Source organism: Oncorhynchus tshawytscha, linkage group LG08, assembly GCF_018296145.1.
Source record: "Oncorhynchus tshawytscha isolate Ot180627B linkage group LG08, Otsh_v2.0, whole genome shotgun sequence".
NCBI lineage: Eukaryota > Metazoa > Chordata > Actinopteri > Salmoniformes > Salmonidae > Oncorhynchus > Oncorhynchus tshawytscha.
This window is the reverse complement of record NC_056436.1, coordinates 32,885,543-32,907,178: the sequence shown is the minus strand read 5'-3', so window position 1 is coordinate 32,907,178 and position 21,636 is coordinate 32,885,543. Positions and strand designations below refer to the sequence as shown.

Here is a 21,636-nt window from a genome sequence, read left to right as displayed (position 1 = left end):
CTTTGTTAAAGTGATGTTTGAACCAGAGGCTGAAGAGCCAAGGCTTCTCTCCCCCCATGTTTACCCAAGGGATTACTGACTCCTCCAGCTCTGGAACCAACATCTCCAAACACCTATTATTTGCTGACTGTTCCTTACCATTAAGTCCCAGAAAAATAAATATGTCAACCGCAGTCATCCACAGCGTTTTCCAGTAAGCCACAGGTACTCCTTCACACTATTCACCCCCTCCCCTCTCCACAGAAAAACTGTTTGTCATAATGCAGTAAGAGAGAAAACATTCCAAATCATGGGCTATTTATTTGTCTAAATCGAGATCTGAACTTTTATTAAATTAGGCCTAAAAGGTCGTAATGACTCCCTCCTGTATGGGTGAGTGTAAATAAGGAAGAAGCAGTAAACAGAGTGGGCTTATACTTCCCTCCATTGGTAGGTAAACAGGAAAGACATTTGGGGATGAAAGGGGGCTGAGTTTGGGTATGCAATTTGCCGTACTTCTCTCTGTTTCTGAGAAAAAGTGTCTAGGTTGCCTCACTTGCACCATCAGGCAGAATTAAAAGTACGGGCAGAGGCCTCTGTAAATAATTCTGTAATTCTTTGCGTGTCCACTTGCTGCGTATGACGTCAGCGAATACAAAGTGAAAAGGTTGTTGGAGGAAACCCCCCTGGGGCATATGTGTGCACATAGCGAGGTGTGTGTGTCCACCCAGACAGGAGCAGACTTGAGCCTATATAACTAACCCGAGGAGTAGAAAGGGGGCATAACAAAGCAGCAGACAATGCTATGCTCGTCCTTTTCTCCTCCTTGATAGAAACGTCTGCAGTCATGTCACAACGACTTTCAGAAAAGCAAACAGAGAGACACAGATGGGGAGAACTGAGGAAAAAGAGCCTGTGTTGGGCTCTTTCTCTTCGCCTGGACCAGGCTGAGGTATTTAGGCTCATTTGCAGTGCTTTCACAAGGGAGCTTTAGTGGGATTATCTACAGTGGTGTGTTGTGTCTGTTTCTGTCTGCCTGTTTGTCTCTCTTAGTGCGTGTTTGTGTGTATGGAGGGTTTGGGGGTAGCTGAGAGGTTTGGGGGTAGCTGAGGCAGAGTGTTTCCCTTTAGGAGGTTGTACTCGATGCTGATGGATGGGTGTATAGGTCGCATCAGCCAGGGTCAAAGAAGCATCACCTCCACCCTCTCAGCCGTACCTCTCCACTAATGAAGGAACTTAATCATGCCATGGCTCTACAGGCCTCACCTCGGGCCTCTAACTGGATGGCCGAGGACACTAGCAGATGGAAGTATTATAGCAGAGTCCCTGTATACATGGCATATGCCAGCTCCCTCTTGCCCCACTCCTGTACCTAGTCAGAGTGAATGATGTGAATGTTTGTCCCAGAACATAGGTTTCTTCTGAAACCAATCGAACATATTCAATTTACAGACTGCATTCCAGCGGATTTATCAGTCAGTCAGTCAATATTTGCTCTGTTTCTAATCGCAGAGGCCAAGTGTGATGGAGGGACTGAGTCCAGAGAGAGCGCTTGCCATTGCCTCACGTCATTCCAAACACTCTCTCCATACCTCCGGCTTGACTGGCCTTAGAAATGTGTGTCCTTTATGTCTTTAACAGCCCCTGTCCAATTCCACATCAGATGACATCACAGGTCTCTTAAAGGAGGTGTTTTTCTTCTTTGACATAAGTGCTGCTGCTATGTCACCATGTCTGCAGGTTGTGCATCTGGGAGTTTTAGTGAGGATGGCTGGGCTGGCTATGTGGTTAGGCAGGAAAGCACCCAACGTCAGACAGACGTGACACTTTTTTCTCTCCTGGCACTGGTACACCTGTAGGCTTTTTCAAAAACACCCATCTCCATTTCAACATCAAAGTAGCCTTTGAGATAGCAATTGGCACCGAGGGCGAACCTTTCATGTGATTTGTGGAGCATAGGCGTGGCCGAGCTGCTGACTTAGGGTATGGACACACCTGGCAGGTGCACACACACACACACACACACACACAGCTGTGTGCACATAAACACATTAACACTCGCCTCTCTTTGTTTACTATGAAGAGAGACTGCACTGTCAAGAAAAATAGCAACGCAAATGTCATTGTCTATTTGCATTCTTTGTACAGTCTGCGTGCCAAATGCAAATCGAATCTACCTGCCCACCCTCCCCATACACCCCCCCCCCCTCAATCTTCTGAAGCTGTGTGAACACACCCAACAGAATAAATATTGGGAACAAAACACAGCAATGATCAAGTGAATTCTGTACAAGTACAATACTGTGTGTGGGGACGAGTGTGGTAGTATCATAGAAACAGGATAGACAGCAGTAAAGGGCCTGCCATGACTGAATGCATGCATGTGCATACACATGTCTCTGTTTGCATGTATGCAAGCTGATGAACTGTACACACAGTGTCGTGCACCATGGCTGCCTCTACTGCCTCTCACCTAGGGTTGAGCTACGAAACAAGTGGTCCTCTTCCTCTGTTTTTCTCATAGTCATGTATGTTCTCGGCTCAGCCCTGTGTCCCTCGTCTCTGGTGAGTTCCTCTTTCTCAGGAACTGATTAACTCTGGGTGAGATACATAAAGTACTAACAGCCCTTCGCCTCGGAGGATATGTGACGGGTGATGTCATCACTCAGAGAGAGAAGACGGAGGCTAAATACGGTTAGGGGATTAATTCAGCTGAACTCGGTAGGGAGGAGAGGGGAGAGAGAGAGGAAAGGGGGAGGGAAAGGTGGGTGGGGGGGCAACTGCATGCGAGCAGCGACAGGGAGGGTCTCAACACTTCAGTCATATCTTGCTTCCTATCGCACGTCTTCCTTCTCTCTCTCTGATCGTCAGCAGAACATTGACGTACACAAAGCTGCTTCTCAGAAAGCACAGGGTGGCTCTAATCAAAGAGACTGTGCTGTAGGGTTCACTTTGTAAAATGTTGCTCATAGGCCTACTGGACAGCAAGTGGAGTGTTTTGGGACAAAGTGACACAAAAGCAACATAGTGTATTTGAGGGGAAGAGGAAAATGTCTAATACTTTCAACATTAGTTGGAAAAAATAATGTGTGTCTGCAAAGCATTTGTGTGTGTATTTGTGTGTGTTTCTGTGTATGGGTTCTTGGATCATGCTGTGTGAGGTGAGCGTTGTGTGTTTGGCAGATCATTGCCGCAGGGGAGCTTCCTTCCTGTCCGTCAGGTTTCCTAGCTGGATTTGTAAACGTTAATAAAACGCCTCCCTCCCCCTGTACCAGCCTCTTTGCTGGCAGCCATGGAAATGCAGGCCCTACACAAACACACAGTAAAGCCCTGAGCAGCCTGACCCGCTCTACTCTGCCAGCCAGCCAACCGACAGGTGAACGTATGCAGGCCAACCAGGGAACAGGCTCTCATTCATCTCACAATGGGATAGAGGGATGGTCATCTGCTTTGATGTTATACTTAAACGTATATGCAGACAGCTGGTTAACTGAGGATATCATAAAGTCTGTGTTGTGTGTTTTTCATTTTTTATGTATTTTTTACACTGAAATATTTAGGAAGGAATAATGTAAGGATTGTCATTATAAAGTACAAACGGGGTGGTGCCATTCCCTATTTGAGTCCACTCATATCATCCTTTTAAACCTTTTTAACACAAAATTCCCCTTCCCTAAATTAAACCATGTCGCTGTATAGCAGGATGGGGCCTGGCCACCAGGGTGTATAGTGAATAAAAGGCCACTCTGATGCCTTGAGTGCAGACATGACATGTAGACAGAGAGGAGACTGCTTTACCGTATGTGCATGCTTGTTTCTAACTACAGGAAGCCAACACACTGCCTGTTTTTCTTCAGCAGTGCATGCACGCAGACACAAACAAAATGCAGTACATATAATTTACTACATACAGACATAGCCAGCAACTCTATCACATTTCACACAAACACAAAGGATATTATTATCTATTCCTCCCCCTTCCCTTTCTCCACACTGTTCTCCTCCATTTTCAACGCCTCCTCAAATAGCCTCCAGCCTGGCAGGCGATGCGCCACCCCTCGCCCTTCACCCCCTCGCCCCTTGCTAGGATCCCCATGTCCCCTCCATGTGGCATACAGAACCGCCTGGCTCCCTGCATTGGCCAGTTGGTCGGTTTTGACTGGGCTGAATCCACCCTATCCCAAATAAGCGTAGAAATTCACCCATCCGGGGCAGCCACTAAAAACCTGTACAGTAGAACCATAATAAACATGATTTCTCAACAGGAAGGATCATTTAACCCTATACCCATCTGATCTGACTGGTGTCAGCCATGCATGGTCACACACACACACACACACACCAGCAGCCTTTAGAGGTTGACTCATCCTTGTAACACAATCCTCCAGTCTTTCACATGATCACACATTAAACCACTTTGATATGCATCACTACCCAAATGATGGCTCTAATGGCTTTAGCATATTTGGCTAAATCTGTTAGCATAAACCATCTCTTTAAGAGTATTAAGTCAAGGAGCCACTTATGTGGTCACCCAGGTATGACCATTTGACCAGAGGCAGCAGGGTGAGGCCATAAGCGTTTGGTATTAGCTGCTTGGAGACACACAGCTCCTCTTAGCGGTCTCTGATTATGCATTAATACACTGTACCGTTTCCTCTGACAGTGCCACTCCCCACACCCTAATACCACACAGACACGAGCACTGCTGCACCATCCAATACACAGCATTGTCTCCCATTAACTGTAATTGCTGGTCAACTGTTGTTGATCCTCCCACACACTGACCGTACCCACCCACACACACACACACACACACACACCCACCCACACACATGGACACGCACTCACACGGCTACATTTTCTTGTATCATCTGCATATGACTCATGTATCTCTTTTAGTCTCCAATGATGGCACCCTGTTCTCTCATCCCCTACACCAAGAATAGCCTCTCTCTTTCTCTGTGAATCCCTCTACACACAGCTCCTGATATAGCAGCACATTAGACTTCTGACAAGACAAATATTCTCATGTACCCTGTAAGTACTCACGTCTGGGTTCCCTGGGCCCATCCACAGTCACTTTAATGGCACGGTGGTAGGTGGCCACCTGAGGAGGACCGGTGAAGACTGTGATGGTTAGAGTGAAACTCTTTCCTGGGTTAGACAGAATAGAGAGGGCCTTGGTAAGTGAAATGCATCAGTAAGACATAGATTCAGGAGGAACATCATGTGTGAAGGTTTATAGGCGTGGGTAATTAATTGTGGAAATAAACAGATTTTTGTGGAACAAGCACTTTGGTAATGACCACCACAGTCAACTTGCTGAATTAAAAGTGTCTTCTGATATGCCTCCCTTTTAAGTTTGTGAATTAAAGGGACCACCTCTATGATGAGCTGAACTGTGGGCATGATTTGAATTATTGAGAGAATGTATTCCAGATTCTCTGAAAGGCTTACAGCAACAGTTTATTGTTCAACAAGGCTGATTGTTGAACAATAAACTTGAGCTCTCATCCTTGAGCCCTCCATCTGCATGAAAGGCGTGGGGAGAGCGCTGGATCATGCAACGGTCCGTTTTTCATCTCAGGCTATGAAGCGGCGCTTTAATAAAAACAAGGCATAGCCTATCTTGTTAAAGAGACTGTTGGGGAAAAGGGAATCCTGGGGTGGGATAATTGACTACAAAAATGAAAGGATCTACTAGAGCGTTTTCCATTCATCAGTCAGCAACTATTTAAAGTGTGAATGCGCGGGCCAGGAGGAAGGAGAGGGAAGAGAGAAGGTTCTGGTCGAACGTCAGCTATGTGAGCGCTAGTTTTTAAAGGTGTGTAAACAAGCAAGTCCCAAGCCTTGAACTGAATATTCTGGTCCAGGCATTTTGGTGATTTGGACATGTAAAGACAATGGTATAATGTTCATATAATATACAGGCTGCGGCTACTAACCCGATCATCTTTAGAGAGGGGCTTGCGTGATGGTCAATTATAGAAATAACTGTGGTAATGCCTCACTCAGCATTAGGCTGTAGTTTGAAATTGGGTTTCGCTCTATGTCTATTAAGTATTTTCAAACGAAATCTTAAAATTTGGAATAATTATATTGTGCTCTGGATTTCCCGTCTTCCAATAAACACTGGTAATGGTTGTACGCGCTTTAAAGCTATTACACCAGGAGATGAATTTCGACGTGGTTTTCATCTGATTCTCACGTCCCCTATAACCTTTTTATTTTATCCATTAATTTATTTGATCACTTTCTTTGTTTAAAATCGATTGCCAAAATTAGGTATACTCAGGCTATAGTTTTGCAAGTCAGTGCAATGACGCATGCAGGAAGGTGTTTTGTATGTGAAGTAAACTCTTCATTATTAATGATGTAAGATAGAGGTGCGTGACTCCTTCCGCTCACCTCGTCCGCTCCTGCCCACGAACCGCAGGTCGTTGAAACGGGCGACCTGGTTCTTCATCACCGCAGACGCGTTCCTAAGCTCCGCTGAGTAGTTCTCGTCGTTCCCCGCCATCACTGTGACCAAAGTCCCGTCGGGCACATCACCGAGTGCGACAACCTGTGAGAACACAACGCGGTCAACCTGGATCACCATGCTAAACAAACACAGACTACACCAAACCACATCCGGTGGAAGAAAAGAAAACGCACCATAAAACTAAAATATTACACCTGATTTCCAATCCATTAAAAAAATAATTGTATATTTAATTAGAAAATATTTGGGTCCAAATATAAAGGCCTATTGTGCTATAGGTGGGTTAAATTACATGGTAAGATGCTTCCTTGAAGCAAGCTTGCAATTGAAACAATATTTTAAGCTATGGAAATGACTTTTACATTTGATCGGCCAATATCCAAATCGCTTTTAAAAAGAATGTTAGCACATTTTAATAAATAAGAATACGACCTCAACAAGCATTTTTACATTTGGATGTGATACAACAAAATATATTCAGGCTATTTTACAAAACATTACACTTTTAGCCCACGAATTCTATCACTTCCTGGTGTATAAATATAATTGATAACGTGCAGTGAAGCATCGTTTCATTGCTTCGAAATATGCAGATTTTATTCTGCACTGAAATGCCTTTCAAAATAGAAATGTAATAATAACTAGTTTATCAACTATAATTAATTAATTGTATTATTATCATTATTATTACTAAATTATCATTATTTGTATTATGTTGTATGCTAATTGTTCCTTCATTGTATGTAGGCCTATTTGCAGTTCGTGCAATACCAAACACTAGGCTGTGTAAATGTCATATTCAATTGGGTCAAATGCAACAACAAAAAAGCTACAAAAAAAAAAGCTACTGCCAAGTTATCACTTTGGTAGACCACTAGGATTTTCACAACTTGATTTAATTAAATTATTTATATTACATAACATGGATCTGCGTAAACTTTGTAATACTAATGCCAGTTTATGCCCTGTTGGCTATATGAAGCTCAAGAAAACATAAAAAATGGCATTTGACACTTGAGTTCAAATTATTCTGCGGTAGCAGTAATACATCATTAGGTCGTTCATTATTTTACAAGTGCCCATTTGTAATTAGTAATTTGCCTTACCTTGAAAGCCACAGGGAGTGTCTTGTTGCACCTCCAGTGTGAGGGCAGCACGGAGCAGAGGAAGTTTGGGCTGTCCGTCCGGACCAGTTCGCCAGCGTGGTCTGACAGGACGTCCACCACATTCCTGGCCTCGGGTCGTGTCCTCAGCGGTCCAGGGGTGCCCATGGTCCCGCTGCCGTCTCCAATCTTGCTGCAGGGGAACGACGTGGAGGGCGGTGTGAACCGTCTGGTGGTGGTAGGGTCTACGGGAATATGCATCACAACAGCTTGGGTCACGGCCACTTCTCTAGGGGTTTTGACGAGTGTTCGGGGCTCTTTTAAAAAATATATGTATATTTTCTCGTTCTCTGACACTTGCTCCTTTGGTCTCGGCGAAGTCCAGTGGTTTACGCGATGATGGAGCTGAGCGCACGCAGCCCCCGGTTAATCTATCACGATGAGTCCTGGACTGTCCAGTGTGTGTAGTAGATGTCGTACCTTGCAGAGACGATACAGTTTAATGGTTGCGTGTTATATCATCTGCTCAGGATGTAGCTACCTGACAAACATCAAGTTGGTTTCTGTTTCTCACCGACTACAACAAAACCAAGAAACCGCAAACTCCGATCTAACCTCTTTCTCACTGTGCTCTGTTCTGGTTGCCTATGCTATGGCTCACTTTCTATTCTGCACTATTCAGCACTTGATGCGACGCCCCTCCACACTACAATTTTGGCCGCATATTAGAAAATAAAGGTCTAAGGCAAACTATAAAATCCAGTCGTTTTTGCAATATTCACGGAAGCTGACGATTCGAGTGCTGCTTGTTTGCGCTTCAACTTCACAGCAGAATGTTCTCAATCTTGTTTCACCCTCGGTGACTGAATGAGCTCCTTTAATTGAATTATGCTCATCGAGTCTCGCCAAAGTAGGCTACAGTGTACTCAGTAATTCACAGTTCTCGACGCAGAGTTTGATACGAAGAATTCCGATGGTTACACGCGGACGTCAAGTGAAGAAGTTTCTTTTTATTCAATGATTTTTGTTCCTCGGTATCAAATGTCCTGCCACTTGCCACTTATTATCCTTAATGAAACTAAAAGTAAGTCGAGATCCCAAAACTATTTTCTTGTGAACTATTCTCTCTCTAGGTTGAAATGGGCGCTTGACTGAGTGGTGGTGCGAGAGTGAAGACTGCCGTGATATTATTTACTCAAGTCATTTTACTGTTTAGTGGTTGGAGTGTGCGGATGACTTCGACCAATGAGTCGCCTGGGTTGGGCTTTCTTTCATTAGACCAATCAACGTCTCCGGAATATAAACGAAGTGAAGCGCTCTCTGCTTACTCTGTTATACTCACACGATATATTATTGACAGACTACGTATCTTGTGCTTTTCTACACTATGTGCTTAGTTGTTTTAATGTTTTGCACAGTTAGGCTACATTTATACGTAAAATTACAGCAACTGTTCTCATGCATTCATTATAGTGTTGAAATTACATCTGGCATCGCGGCTGAATGGTGACGTTATAATGCTAAATAAAAGTTCGGCCTATTTGTTTATTGAAGATTTAAAAAAACGTCGAGTTATGATTGATCAGTCTTCCTTCTTTATGCCTATATATGACACCGGCAAAATTATATAGGCTACTACCTTCGAAGAAATAGAATCACATAATGCATTCTGCTTATATTAGCACATCACCGCAGTGTGTTTACATACAGTGTGAAAAGATAACAATAATTCAAGCTGGCGCATTTATTTGGTGACTGCAGAAGAGACATTTAGGGAAACATATATCATTCATATTTTGATGATAAGTAGGCCAGTCATATAATGTAGCGTAGGTCTACTTATGATATTGTTATGGGCTTATACTCACTATTAGCAAAATTTAGTTTTACTAAAATGAATAGGCTGCTACATCTGAATGCATAATTGTCAATCAACTGCAATGTGCTATTTATCATGTCAGGAGTTCATGCACCTTTCAAATGACATATGGTTGATCAATATGAGTTGTGAATTTGATATGATTTTCCCATTCTTGTCCCTGCAATTCACTCCTGCTTTTTTCAGAGAACATCAAAGGCATCTATGGATGAATGTGTTTGGTTTAGTATTATGTAATATAGAGTAATAGGCTTGGGCTAGATTAAATTAACTGTAGTACTGCTAGGGTTAGAGACCTATTGACATAATATGTGGAATTAGCAATATACGTTTTGTTCTCTTTCTTTTCCTTTTAAAATATGATTTGTTACCCCCATATCCAGGGAAATGGGCTGAATTAGGCTAATGATGAGTACTATAAATAAATCATATTGGCCTCCATTTGACACAATATGCATAGTAGGTGCATCTTTGTAAATATAGCCTATATAATTACATACAATTGTCTTACCACTTTCATTCGATCACGCCAAATTGAAACTAATAGGCTTACATAACAACTACAATTGTGCCAAGTACAGTAGCCACAGGCAATTATTAATTGGAATTCCATCCATTAATAGGTTACTATGTACTGCACAAGAAACGACACACCCTGTTCAGTCGTTCCCAGGCAATGATGGCTCGCAGGCGCTAGTTGGCGCAATTTGTCTTTGTCAAATGGACCTGCCTTCAGTACAGAGGGGGTCTGGATAGAGAAACGGCATTTATACCATCAGAGAAATGAGAAATAACAATATATATACTATATACCTGCACCAAGACGAGAAAATGTGAGTCATAGACGACCTATTATCACCTGTGTCGAACTTGACGTTTTTGTTGTTGTTGAAAATTCATCATAAATTGTACTCGGGATCCCAAATAATAACATTTACATTATTTTCTGAATTAATGTATAGGCTTCTAAGGGGAAGTAAAAATCACTCAAGCTTTATTCGTTTAATGTCACCTTTTACTTTCTAATGAAGTTATGAATAAATGTGTTGTTTTACTCCCATAGCCGATCATTTCGATTAAGGACGTGGATTTTGTTTTAGAATTTTGACTTTTTTCCACCGCAGGTGTATGGAGGGATATTTACCATTTTGTCCAACGCACAATAAATGATGGAATAAACAAATATATGACTGTATAGCCCACATATCAAATAGCAGTTATTTAGTAAGCATACAAAAGTAAGCAAAAAACATTATGGAGATGACCTACAATCGCATTCGATATAGGCCTAGAGTACATATTAATACAAATCCAAAATTAAAATGAAATGTCAAATATTTGTGGATAACTTGTTTTTTAAATCAAGAGGCATTTGATTGTTGGGGCTATTTTGTGGTGTTAAATGATCCATAGACGCACACAAACCACAAAGATATTAAAAACAGCTCCCATCAGAATTATGTCAGAAATGAATAACACAAAACACATCCAATGATGGAATAAATACCTTGCAACGATTCATTGATGCAAGCTGTTACAATTTACCTCCCAAAGTGTGAATCTAAGGTCAATTTACCTCCCAAAGTGTGGATCTAAGGTCAATTTATCTCCCAAAGTGTGGATCTAAGGTCGATTTATCTCCCAAAGTGTGGATCTAAGGTAAATTTATTCGCCTTCAATTTTCCAAAGTACTGTTTAGTTGCAGGCAGTAGGCTGTATATTATTGCGTTACTGAAGTTAATTCCCAATGCGATTACTAATGTAGGTTAAGTGTTTGATATATAATTATCCATGACAATAATTAGACTACTCATAATTAGACTATTTAAATGTACATTTAAATGTATTTTTCCCACTTATGTTGACTATACTAAGTGTGTGTGTGTTTGTTTGTGTGCGTGCATGCGCGCGCGTGCAGCGCGTGTACGTTTCTTCTGTTGTTTTTTATTTTAGATAGTAAGGAAATTGTGGTAAGGAAGGGATGGGAGTGGGTTTAGATGTACCCTTCATTTTCTTTATTATACTGATGTCAGTCAGACAGATACGAAGCCAAAGTCTTGCGGGTAGAGTGGGGAGGGAGATGGGATGAGAAAATTATACACTCTTCACGCCTGCCAAGGCCGAGACCGTTAGGAGGGAAGCCATTTTAAATCATATTTTAACAACACGAATTGGCGCCAAACACATTGATAACAATTATCACACAGCCATTGTCTGTCTATACAGTGCCTTCAGAAAGTATTCACACCCCTAGACTTTTTCCACATTTCGTTGTGTTACATACGGCCTGAATTTAAAATTGATTGCATTTAGATTTTTTTAATCACTGGCCTACACACAATACCACATAATGTCAAAATGTAATTATGTTTTTCGAAAATTGTACAAATTAATACAAATTTTAAAAAGCTGAAATGTCTTGAGTCAATAAGTATTCAACCCCTTTGTTATGGCACGCCTGAATAAGTTCAGGAGTAAAAATGTGCTTAACAAGTCACATAGTAAGTTGTTTGGACTCACTCAGTGTGCAATAATAGTGTTTAACATGATTTTTTAAATGACTACCTCATCTCTGCTACTCTGTACCCCACACATACAATTATCTGTAAGGTCCCTCAGTCAAGCAGTGAATTTCAAACACAGACTCAACCACAAATTCCAGGGTGGTTTTCCAATGCCTTGTAAAGAAGGTCACCTATTGGTAGATGGGTAAAAAATAAAGCAGACATTGAATATCCCTTTGAGCATGGTGAAGTTATTAATTACACGTTGGCTGTTGTATCAATACACCCAGTCACTACAAAGATACAGGTGTCCTTCCTAACTCAGTTGCCAGAGAGGAAGGAAATAGCTCAGGGATTTCACCATGAGGCCAATGGTGACTTTAAAACAGTTACAGTTTAATGGCTGTGAAAGGAGAAAACTGAGGATGGATCAACAAAATTGTAGTTACTCCACAATACTAACCTACATGACAGTGAAAAGAAGAAAGCCTGTACAGCAGTTTTTCCCAAACTCGGTCCTCAGGACCCCAAGGGGTGCACGTTTACTTTTTTGCCCTATCACTACACAGCTGATTCAAATAATGAACTCATTATCAAGCTTTGATTATTTGAATCTGCTGTGTAATACTAGGGCAAAAACCAAAATGTGCACCCTTTGGAGTCCCCAGGAGAGAGTTTGGGAAATGCTGCGTACAGAATAAAAATATTCAAAAACATGCACTAAAGTAAAACTGCAAAAAAATGTGTCAAATAGATTTACTTTATGTCCTGAATACAAAGCATTATGTTTGTGGCAAATACAAGACATAACTGAGTACCACTGTTCATGTTTTCAAATATGATGGTGTATGCATCATGTTATAGGTCTGCTTGTCATTTATTTGCAAGGACTATGAAGTTTTTTAGGATAAAAATGTACGGAATAGAACTAATCACAGGCAAAATCCTAGAGGAAAACCTGGTTCAGTCTCCTTTCTAGCAGATACTGGGAGACAAATGCACATTTCAGCAGGACAATAACCTAAAACACAAGACCAAATATATAATAGAATTGATTACCAAGATGAATGTTCCTGAGTTGACTAGTTCTTTTTTTTTTAAACGGCTTGAAAATCTATGGCAAGACTTGAAAATGGCTGTCTAGCTATGATCAACAACCAACTTGACAGAGCTTGAATAATTTTTAAAAGAATAATGTGCAAATATTGTACTATCCAGGTGTTCAAATCTCTTCGAGACTTGCCCAGCAAGACTGATTCTAACATGTATTGACTCAGTGGGTTGACTACTTGTCTAATCAAGATATATTAGTGTTTTATTTGTCATATATATATATATATATTTACAAATGTTAGAATGACAATTTAATCCATTTTAATGCCACTTTGTAACACAACTAAATGGGGTTTGGATACTTTCTGAAGGCACTTCTGCTAGGCGGTTGTCTAGAGTGCAGACTGCATAGTGATGTGTGCCCTCAACGGGGTGAGCTGTCAGCAAACCTGTTTCTTTACGAAGAGAGAAAATTCTTAATTGCCAAATGACCTCAAAGATCAAGGCCTGTGGCTTTTGGAGAACAAGGGACATTTGTCTAAAACAGGTCATTCTTCTAATTATAAACTCATATGCCTAATATCTTCTGAGTTTCTATCTGAGTAGTTAGAAAGTAACTATTCAACCAACTGTTGAATATAATAATAACATCTTAAAATGTAAATGCTATATGATCTCAAAATGTAGGCTAAATTAGCTGAAGCTGCAGGGTGCATATTTCAGGACCTCATGTCTTCAAAAGTATCGCCTATCATTGTTCGCTATTTTGAGGCAATGAAAGAACTAAAGTGGGACAATGACATTGGCAACATTTCAGTCATCCTCCTGCCTCTGTTTATTATTAATATATGACCACACGTCCAGCTACCCTGCACAGCGGTAACATGCGCTTTGGGTTCCTGTCATATTTATACTCCTACATTGCAACACGCAGTTTCTATAGTTTCAGCCACACAGACACTGAGGACGTAGCCTGTCGTGCCCCTGAACGATTTTTAATGATCCATGTGGGTTCAGCTCAACCGAACGCAGAACTCCAGGAGGATGTCTAACCCCAGACCCACCTCACGCAGACGCTAGACTAGTTTTTACCCTCTACTTTTAAAACCCAGAGTTTTCAGCACTAGCCTCTATAGGCCCAGTCAAAACACTACATGCCTCCAGTTTGGAAAGAGTTTGGGGGGTTAGAGTAAGAATGGTTAGGGAGAGCTCCAACCAAAATGAATAGATTCCCATTTAAGTTTCCTCCTTTAAATCATATGAACTCTTACTGTGAACTGTGCACTGGCATATAAACCTCCAGCCCTTCTGTCCCCCTCTGTTTTCAAGAACCTAGGACCATATTACCATCAAGGTTTTCAGAAGAGAAATCACAGGAGAAAGCATCACACACTTTCAGCCCTTTCATTCCCACTTGAGGCATGTTTTCAAATTAGCGTACTCAGGCCTGCCTTGCCCTGCAGTCGCCAACCAACACCCCAAACCATGGAAGATCAAGGGGAGTGGCAAAGTTTTCTTCCTCTCCATTTTCATATGGTTTGGCTAATAATGAGACAGAATGTAAAAGCTAATAGTTTGAATATCATCCCCATTAGCTGAGAAACCCACACAAGCCTTTGAGGTGTAAACCTATACCCGACGCTATCATGCCCGCCACCCAGCCATATCTCCCATGGCTGATGTCACTTTAAAGAGGCTTTGATGGGGAGACACTTTCAGATATGTGAGGAGATACAAAAGTGAAATGTTCATTCTCAATATGTATATGAATAACCACATAAATACACAAGCTATTTTCAGGCGTGTGCACATGTGCCATTGGAGGGGATCTTTTCTTTTGAAAAAGTGGGCTATGGGGCAATTAGAAATAGTTTGAGGTTAAATGATGACATAAGACAAAGATTTCTATCTTTAGCGGCTGTGGCGGTCGCACATTTCTGTACATTCACAAATTACAGGGCGAGTCTGGCCCTCAACCCACCGAACGCATTCCTTCCGAAAAGTGTCTGCTCGAATTTCAGCCGGGGGTTTTCTGCTCAGTGGAAATATGAGTGTTCTGAATGGACGACTCCTATGAAATGGAGTTTTATTCCTCTCAAATTAAATGAGCTCTACATTTGGGATCAGGGTATTTTTTTGTACCAATGATGGATTCTGTGGTATAGTTGAAATGCCAGAGCTGTTTACCCTCTGTCGTTTTTGAAATGCAGTTTGCTATGAAATGGACTTCTGCAGCTTGATATGACAAGAGTGTCAGTGATTAGTTTTCCAAGCATGACGTAAGTCATCAAAGCATTCTGTCCCTCGTCCCAAAGCCAAATCATATTCTAGCATTTGGATGTTTACACACAGACTATAGAGAGACTTTTAGAAGTAATCCTTCACAGAGAAACTGGGTAAAGATTGTTTCATTTTGTATGGGGATTCTGATCTCCGATTGCTGATGTTTTCTCAAATGATGATTATATAATGTGTCAGCACATTGCAGTTGGTGGTCATTGTTGTCCATTATGATGTAGACCAGCAAATAGGAACCACATTGCTAGTTTTTATCATACCTTCTCAGATCTAAAGTGTTAGCCAATTACTCCTTCATCATACGATGTTCCATTTAGCTGCCTCAGATACGAGCACCACTACTCCTTTATTGAGATTACACAATCTGTCTTTTCTAATGACTTTAAACTAATTTGGGGTAAATCACAAATTGAATACTGTAGGCCTTCACTTGAGTATATGCATGTGATTCATGAGAAAGTCACGGTCTCATTGGGGATCCGTTTAGGCAGTCAGAATATATATCCCATAAACTGATGAATGAGCCTGTAACATTTCCAAAACCAGCAGCTAATTACTATGTAAGCATGACGAGCTGAAATAGTGCAGTCGCAGAGATAGACAACCAGCACATTCAGCTCATTCATCTTTAATCCACAGCCTACATGTTTTAAAAGGTGCAGAGTGTAGCCAAGGGCTTATTAAAGTAAAATAATGGCGGCTGGGGTTGTCTCTGTCTTGTCTCTGGGCCTTACAGCTAGCTACAGTAACTGAGTGAATACATTGGTCGCGATGAAGAGGCCAGTCAGATCACTGTTATCAACACACTCTGAGACATTTGATATTTAACTCTCAGCACTTGAGAGAGAAATAGGACAAACACCAAATTGAGACTGCATGCAGAATTCTGCAAAAATATCCGCAGTGTACAATGTAAAACACCAAATAATGCACGCAGAGCAGAATTAGGCCCATGCCCTCTAATTATCAAAATCCAGAAAAGAGACGTTAAATTCTGCGACCACCTAAAAGGTAGCGATTCCCAAACCTTTCATAACAAAGCCATCACCTACAGAGAGAGGAACATGGAGAAGAGTCCCCTAAGCAAGCTGTCCCAGGGGCTCTGTTCACAAACACAAACAGACCCCACAGAGCCCCAGGACAGCAACACAATTAGGCCCAACACATGAGAAAACAAAAAGATAATTACTTGACATATTGGAAAGAATTAACAAAAAAACAGAGCAAACTAGAATGCTATTTGGCCCTAATCAGATAGTACACAGTGGCAGAATACCTGACCACTGTGACTGACCCAAACTTAAGGAAAGTTTTGACTATGTACAGACTCAGTGAGCATAGCCTTGCTATTGAGAAAGGCCACCGTAGGCAGACCTGGCTCTCAAGAGAAGACAGGCTATGTGCACTCTGCCCACAAAATGAGGTGGAATTTGAGTTGCACTTCCCTACCTCCTGCCAAATGTATGACTGTCATGACTTCTACCGAAGGTAGCTCCTCTCCCTGTTCGGGCAGCGCTTGGTGGTCAGCGTCGCCGGTCTACTAGCCATCACCGATCACTTTTTCCTTTTCTGTTCTGTGTTTTTACGGATTCTTAAGGGTATGAGTGTCGGAACTTTGTTTGTTCCTCCGTGCGTTTGTGCGGGTTCTCTGTTGTCGAGGGCGTTGTACCTTTTTTGATTGTGCCATTCTTGTGTTGGTGGACTTTCCTATTAAAGTACACTTCTCAGACATCTCTGCTCTCCTGCGCCTGACTCCTACACCTACCTCCTAAACGCAACACTATCACAATGACCGTATTAGAGACACATATTTCCCTCAGATTACACAGATCTACAAATAATTATAAAAACAAACCAAATTTGGATAAACTCCCATATCTATTGGGTGAAATACCACAGTGTGCCATCACAGCAGCAAGATTTATGACCTGTTGCTACAAGAAAAGGGCAACCAGTGAAGAACAAACACCATTGTAAATATAACTCATATTTATGTTTATTTATTTGACCTTTTGTATTTTAACTATTTGCACATAATATGACATTTGTAATGTCTTTATTCTCTTGAAACTTTTGTGAGTGTAATGTTTACTATGAATTTTTATTGTTTATTTCACCTTTGTTTATTAACTAGTTCACTTTATTGACATACCAGCCCATGTCCCATGTCAATAAAGAGAGAGAGAGAGAGAGAGAGAGAGAGAGAGAGAGAGAGAGAGAGAGAGAGAGAGAGAGAGAGAGAGAGAGAGAGAGAGAGAGAGAGAGAGAGAGAGAGAGAGAGAGAGAGAGAGAGAGAGCCTCTCCTCTAGAGGGAGCCTCTCCTCTAGAGGGGGCTGCTGCAGACGTGACTAGGGGTGAGGTGACTGTACTGTATGTTCTGTTGTAGTAGTACTCATATACTCTCCCTCTGATACACCCTAGCATGTGTCCAATTCTTCTAAAGGCTGCACTAAACCAGACAAAAAGTACTACACTATAACGATTGCATAATAATTCAATTTGGTAGCATGAAAATTATCGGTATACAAAGATCTGTCGGTAGTGTGACCTCACATTGACATGCTTTATCAATACCAGATCAAAGATGTTGTGTAAGAAATAGTTTCAAGTGGTTCGTGTTTGATTTGAAGGTTTAGATCAGGGTGTAGAGTTTACTCCGTGGTTAGACCCCACCCCTGTCACCCATGTCCTTTAGTAGCAGTTCAAGGGGACACCTCCAGGCCTGCCCTGAGGACTCTCTCTGTGAACTCTCATGTCACCATTGGTCCGCCCTCACACATCATCTGTCGGGTACACTCGCTCCACGATGACAGTTAGAAGGCTGTGATGTGGTTATGCATGGTGTTTATTCATTGGAAAGCCACTAAGAGTACCATTGGATGATAAAGTCACGAAAAGAGCTGTGTTATTATAGGAGCACGTTTGGTTGAGTTTTGATCGAGTTGGTGTGTGAGTTGTGGGCCCTTTCTTGCCGAGCTAGCGGATCCAGGATGATGTATTGTTGAGGGCAGTAGACTGATGACCTGACCTGAAGGTTGCCTCATCAACTCCGTTATACTGCCACGTCTGATTAGGCTTTGAACCATGTTTTGTATACATTGACGTCATTTTGTAATTGGTAAATCATACACTTCAACTTCTGCACTCTGCAAACTTGAAGAGACTTGTTTATCCTCCAATAGGAATATTTAGCTTCATGGTGAAGTAGCTGATTGTATTTAGAGTGATCCTTACTTGGCCCTAACTGTCCATGACCTTAGTCTCTAAATGTGTCTCATGAATGCACCAACTCATCCATCGTTTGAGGTTTTTTAGTATGACTTGTAATCATTTCTCTTCTTTCTTTGTCTCTTTGTCTGTCTATAAGTTTGTCTGTCTGTGCAGGCACCCATCCCAGTGTTTCTTCCTCTCTCTGGTGAGTTCTTCTGATGCAAGGAAGGCAATCTGTAATCTGTAGTAATTGCATGTTGCAGAAAAACATTTTTCCGCTGTGGTAATCGCTGCAATATGTGCCTCGGCATTGCCAAAGTGACAGCAGCCCCACCCCCACCCCCACCCCCAACACACAGACACACACACCCCCCGACTGGCTGACTCACTCTGCCTAGCCTCAGCCAACTGTGTCCGGCTACAGGAGCCGTGATCCTAGCCTCCTCTGGATGGGGGAGATACGGTAGACAGACGGCTGTAGAATACAGAGGAACTAACTGGCAGGCAGCACACCTGTGGCAGCAGCAGCATCACGCTACATTCACCTTCAGCAGCAGATTTATAGTTCCTCCCAGTGACAGTTTAACTGCCATTCCACACCACTGCCAGAGCCGTGCCGGAGCCAGATCACAGCTCCAGCTAGCCTCAGCTACCACACGCAGGCTGAGGCCAGGGCCAGGGAACCGCTTGGGACAGGGAGGCAGCTCCAATTCTATGTCTGTGTGGTAGAGTTTTCAGAATGTGTTTTGTTGCGCATCGCACAAATAGGCTAAAAGGATATTATGAGCATACCGATATTCTGTTTCTTTGACAGTTATTCTTGCGACCAAATTCCCTTCAGTTACTTTCCTTAAAATTTTCTTTGCTTAATCATTGTTAATAGGAATAATTGAGCCCCTGGTGAGGAATTCTGTGAATCGAGCTAAGGTCAGATAAAGGTAGATATGTCTCCTGCTTCGGGCTATGACTGGGCTGTTGATGCATGTTTATCAAGGCATCGTCCACCACCCTACCACTCTAAAACTCCGACACTCCACCACTAACACTCCACCACTCTAAACTTCACAACTCTAACACTCCACAACTAACATTCTACCACTAACACTCCACCATTCTAACACTCCACCACTCTTAACACTCCACCACTCTTAACACTCCACCACTAACATTCTACCACTAACACTCAACCACTCTAACATTCCACCACTAACACTCCACCACTAACATTCTACCACGAACACTCCAACACTCTAACACTCCACCACTCTAAAACTCCACCACTCTAACACTCCACCACTAACATTCTACCACTAACACTCCACCACTCCACCACTAACATTCTACCATGAACACTCCACCACGCTAACACTCTAACACTCCACCACTCCACCACTAACATTCTACTAATAACACTCCACCACTCCACCACTAACATTCTACCACTAACATTCCAACACTCTAACACTCCACCACTCTAAAACTCCACCACTCTAACACTCCACCACTAACATTCTACCACTAACACTCCACCACTCCACCACTAACATTCTACCATGAACACTCCACCACGCTAACACTCTAACACTCCACCACTCCACCACTAACATTCTACTAATAACACTCCACCACTCCACCACTAACATTCTACCACTAACATTCCAACACTCTAACACTCCACCACTCTAAAACTCCACCACTCTAACACTCCACCACTAACATTCTACCACTAACACTCCACCACTCCACCACTAACATTCTACCATGAACACTCCACCACGCTAACACTCTAACACCACCACTCCACCACTCCACCACTAACATTCTACTAATAACACTCCACCACTCCACCACTAACATTCTACCATTAACACTCCACCACTCTAACACTCCACCACTCCACCATTAACATTCTACCACTAACACTCCACCACTCTAAAACTCCACCACTCGACAATTAACATTCTACTATTAACACTCCAACACTCTAATGGTCCACCACTCTAAAACTCCACCACTCCACCACTAACATTCTACCACTAACACACCATCACTCTAACACTCCACCACTCTAACACTCTAACACTCAACCACACTACCACTCCACCACTCCACCAGCAACATTCTACTACTAACACTCCACCACTCTAACACTCCATCACTAACACTCTACCACTAACACTCCACCACTCTAACACTCCACCACAGAAACACTCCACCACTCCACCACTAACATTCTACTAATAACACTCCACCACTCTAAAACTCCACCACTCTAAAACCCCACCACAGTAACACTCCACCACTCCACCACTAACATTCTACTAATAACACTCCACCACTCTAACATTCCACCACTCTAAAACTCCACCACTCTAAAACTCCACCACTCGAACACTCGACCACTAACATTCTACAACTAACACTCCATCACTCTAACACTCCACCATTCTAACACTCCACCACCCCACCACAGTAACACTCCACCACTCTAACACTCCACCACAGTAACACTCCACCACAGTAACACTCCACCACAGTAACACTCCACAACTCCACCACACTAACACTCCACCACTCTAAAACTCCACCACTCTAACACTCCACCACAGTTACACTCCACCACAGTAACACTCCACAACTCTAACACTCCACCACTCCACCACTCTAAATCTCCACCACTCTAACACTCCACCACACTAACACTCCACCACACTAACACTCCACCACACCAACACTCCACCACACTAACACTCCACCACTCTAACGCTCCACCACTCTAACACTCTAACACTCAACCACACTACCACTCCACCACTCCACCAGCAACATTCTACTACTAACACTCCACCACTCTAACACTCCACCACTCCACCACTAACATTCTACTAATAACACTCCACCACTCTAAAACTCCACCACTCTAACACTCCACCACTAACATTCTACTACTAACACTCCACCACTCTAACACTCCACTACTCTAAAACTCCACCACTCTAAAACTCCACCACTCTAAAACTCCACCACTCTAAAACTCCACCACTCCTCCCTTCCACCACTCCACCAAATTCTACTACTAACACTCCACCACTCTAACACTCCACCACTCTAACACTCCACCAC

General features: G+C 42.4%; 1 protein-coding gene across 5 annotated transcripts in view; it reads right to left on the bottom strand.

Annotated features, from left to right (window-relative positions):
- The window catches only part of runx3 (RUNX family transcription factor 3), a 76,942-nt gene that overhangs the window by 30,162 nt on the left and 25,144 nt on the right, over positions 1-21,636 (bottom strand). For 4 of the 5 annotated variants that reach the window (XM_024429948.2, XM_024429944.2, XM_024429943.2 and 1 more), the window contains 3 exons: positions 7,573-7,814; positions 6,391-6,547; positions 5,017-5,136 (listed from right to left, as the gene is read on the bottom strand). In XM_024429948.2, coding sequence (XP_024285716.1) covers positions 5,017-5,136; positions 6,391-6,547; positions 7,573-7,814 — 519 coding nt within the window. The remainder of the gene's footprint in view (positions 1-5,016; positions 5,137-6,390; positions 6,548-7,572; positions 7,815-21,636) is intronic. The other variant, XM_024429946.2, reaches the window with a different exon arrangement.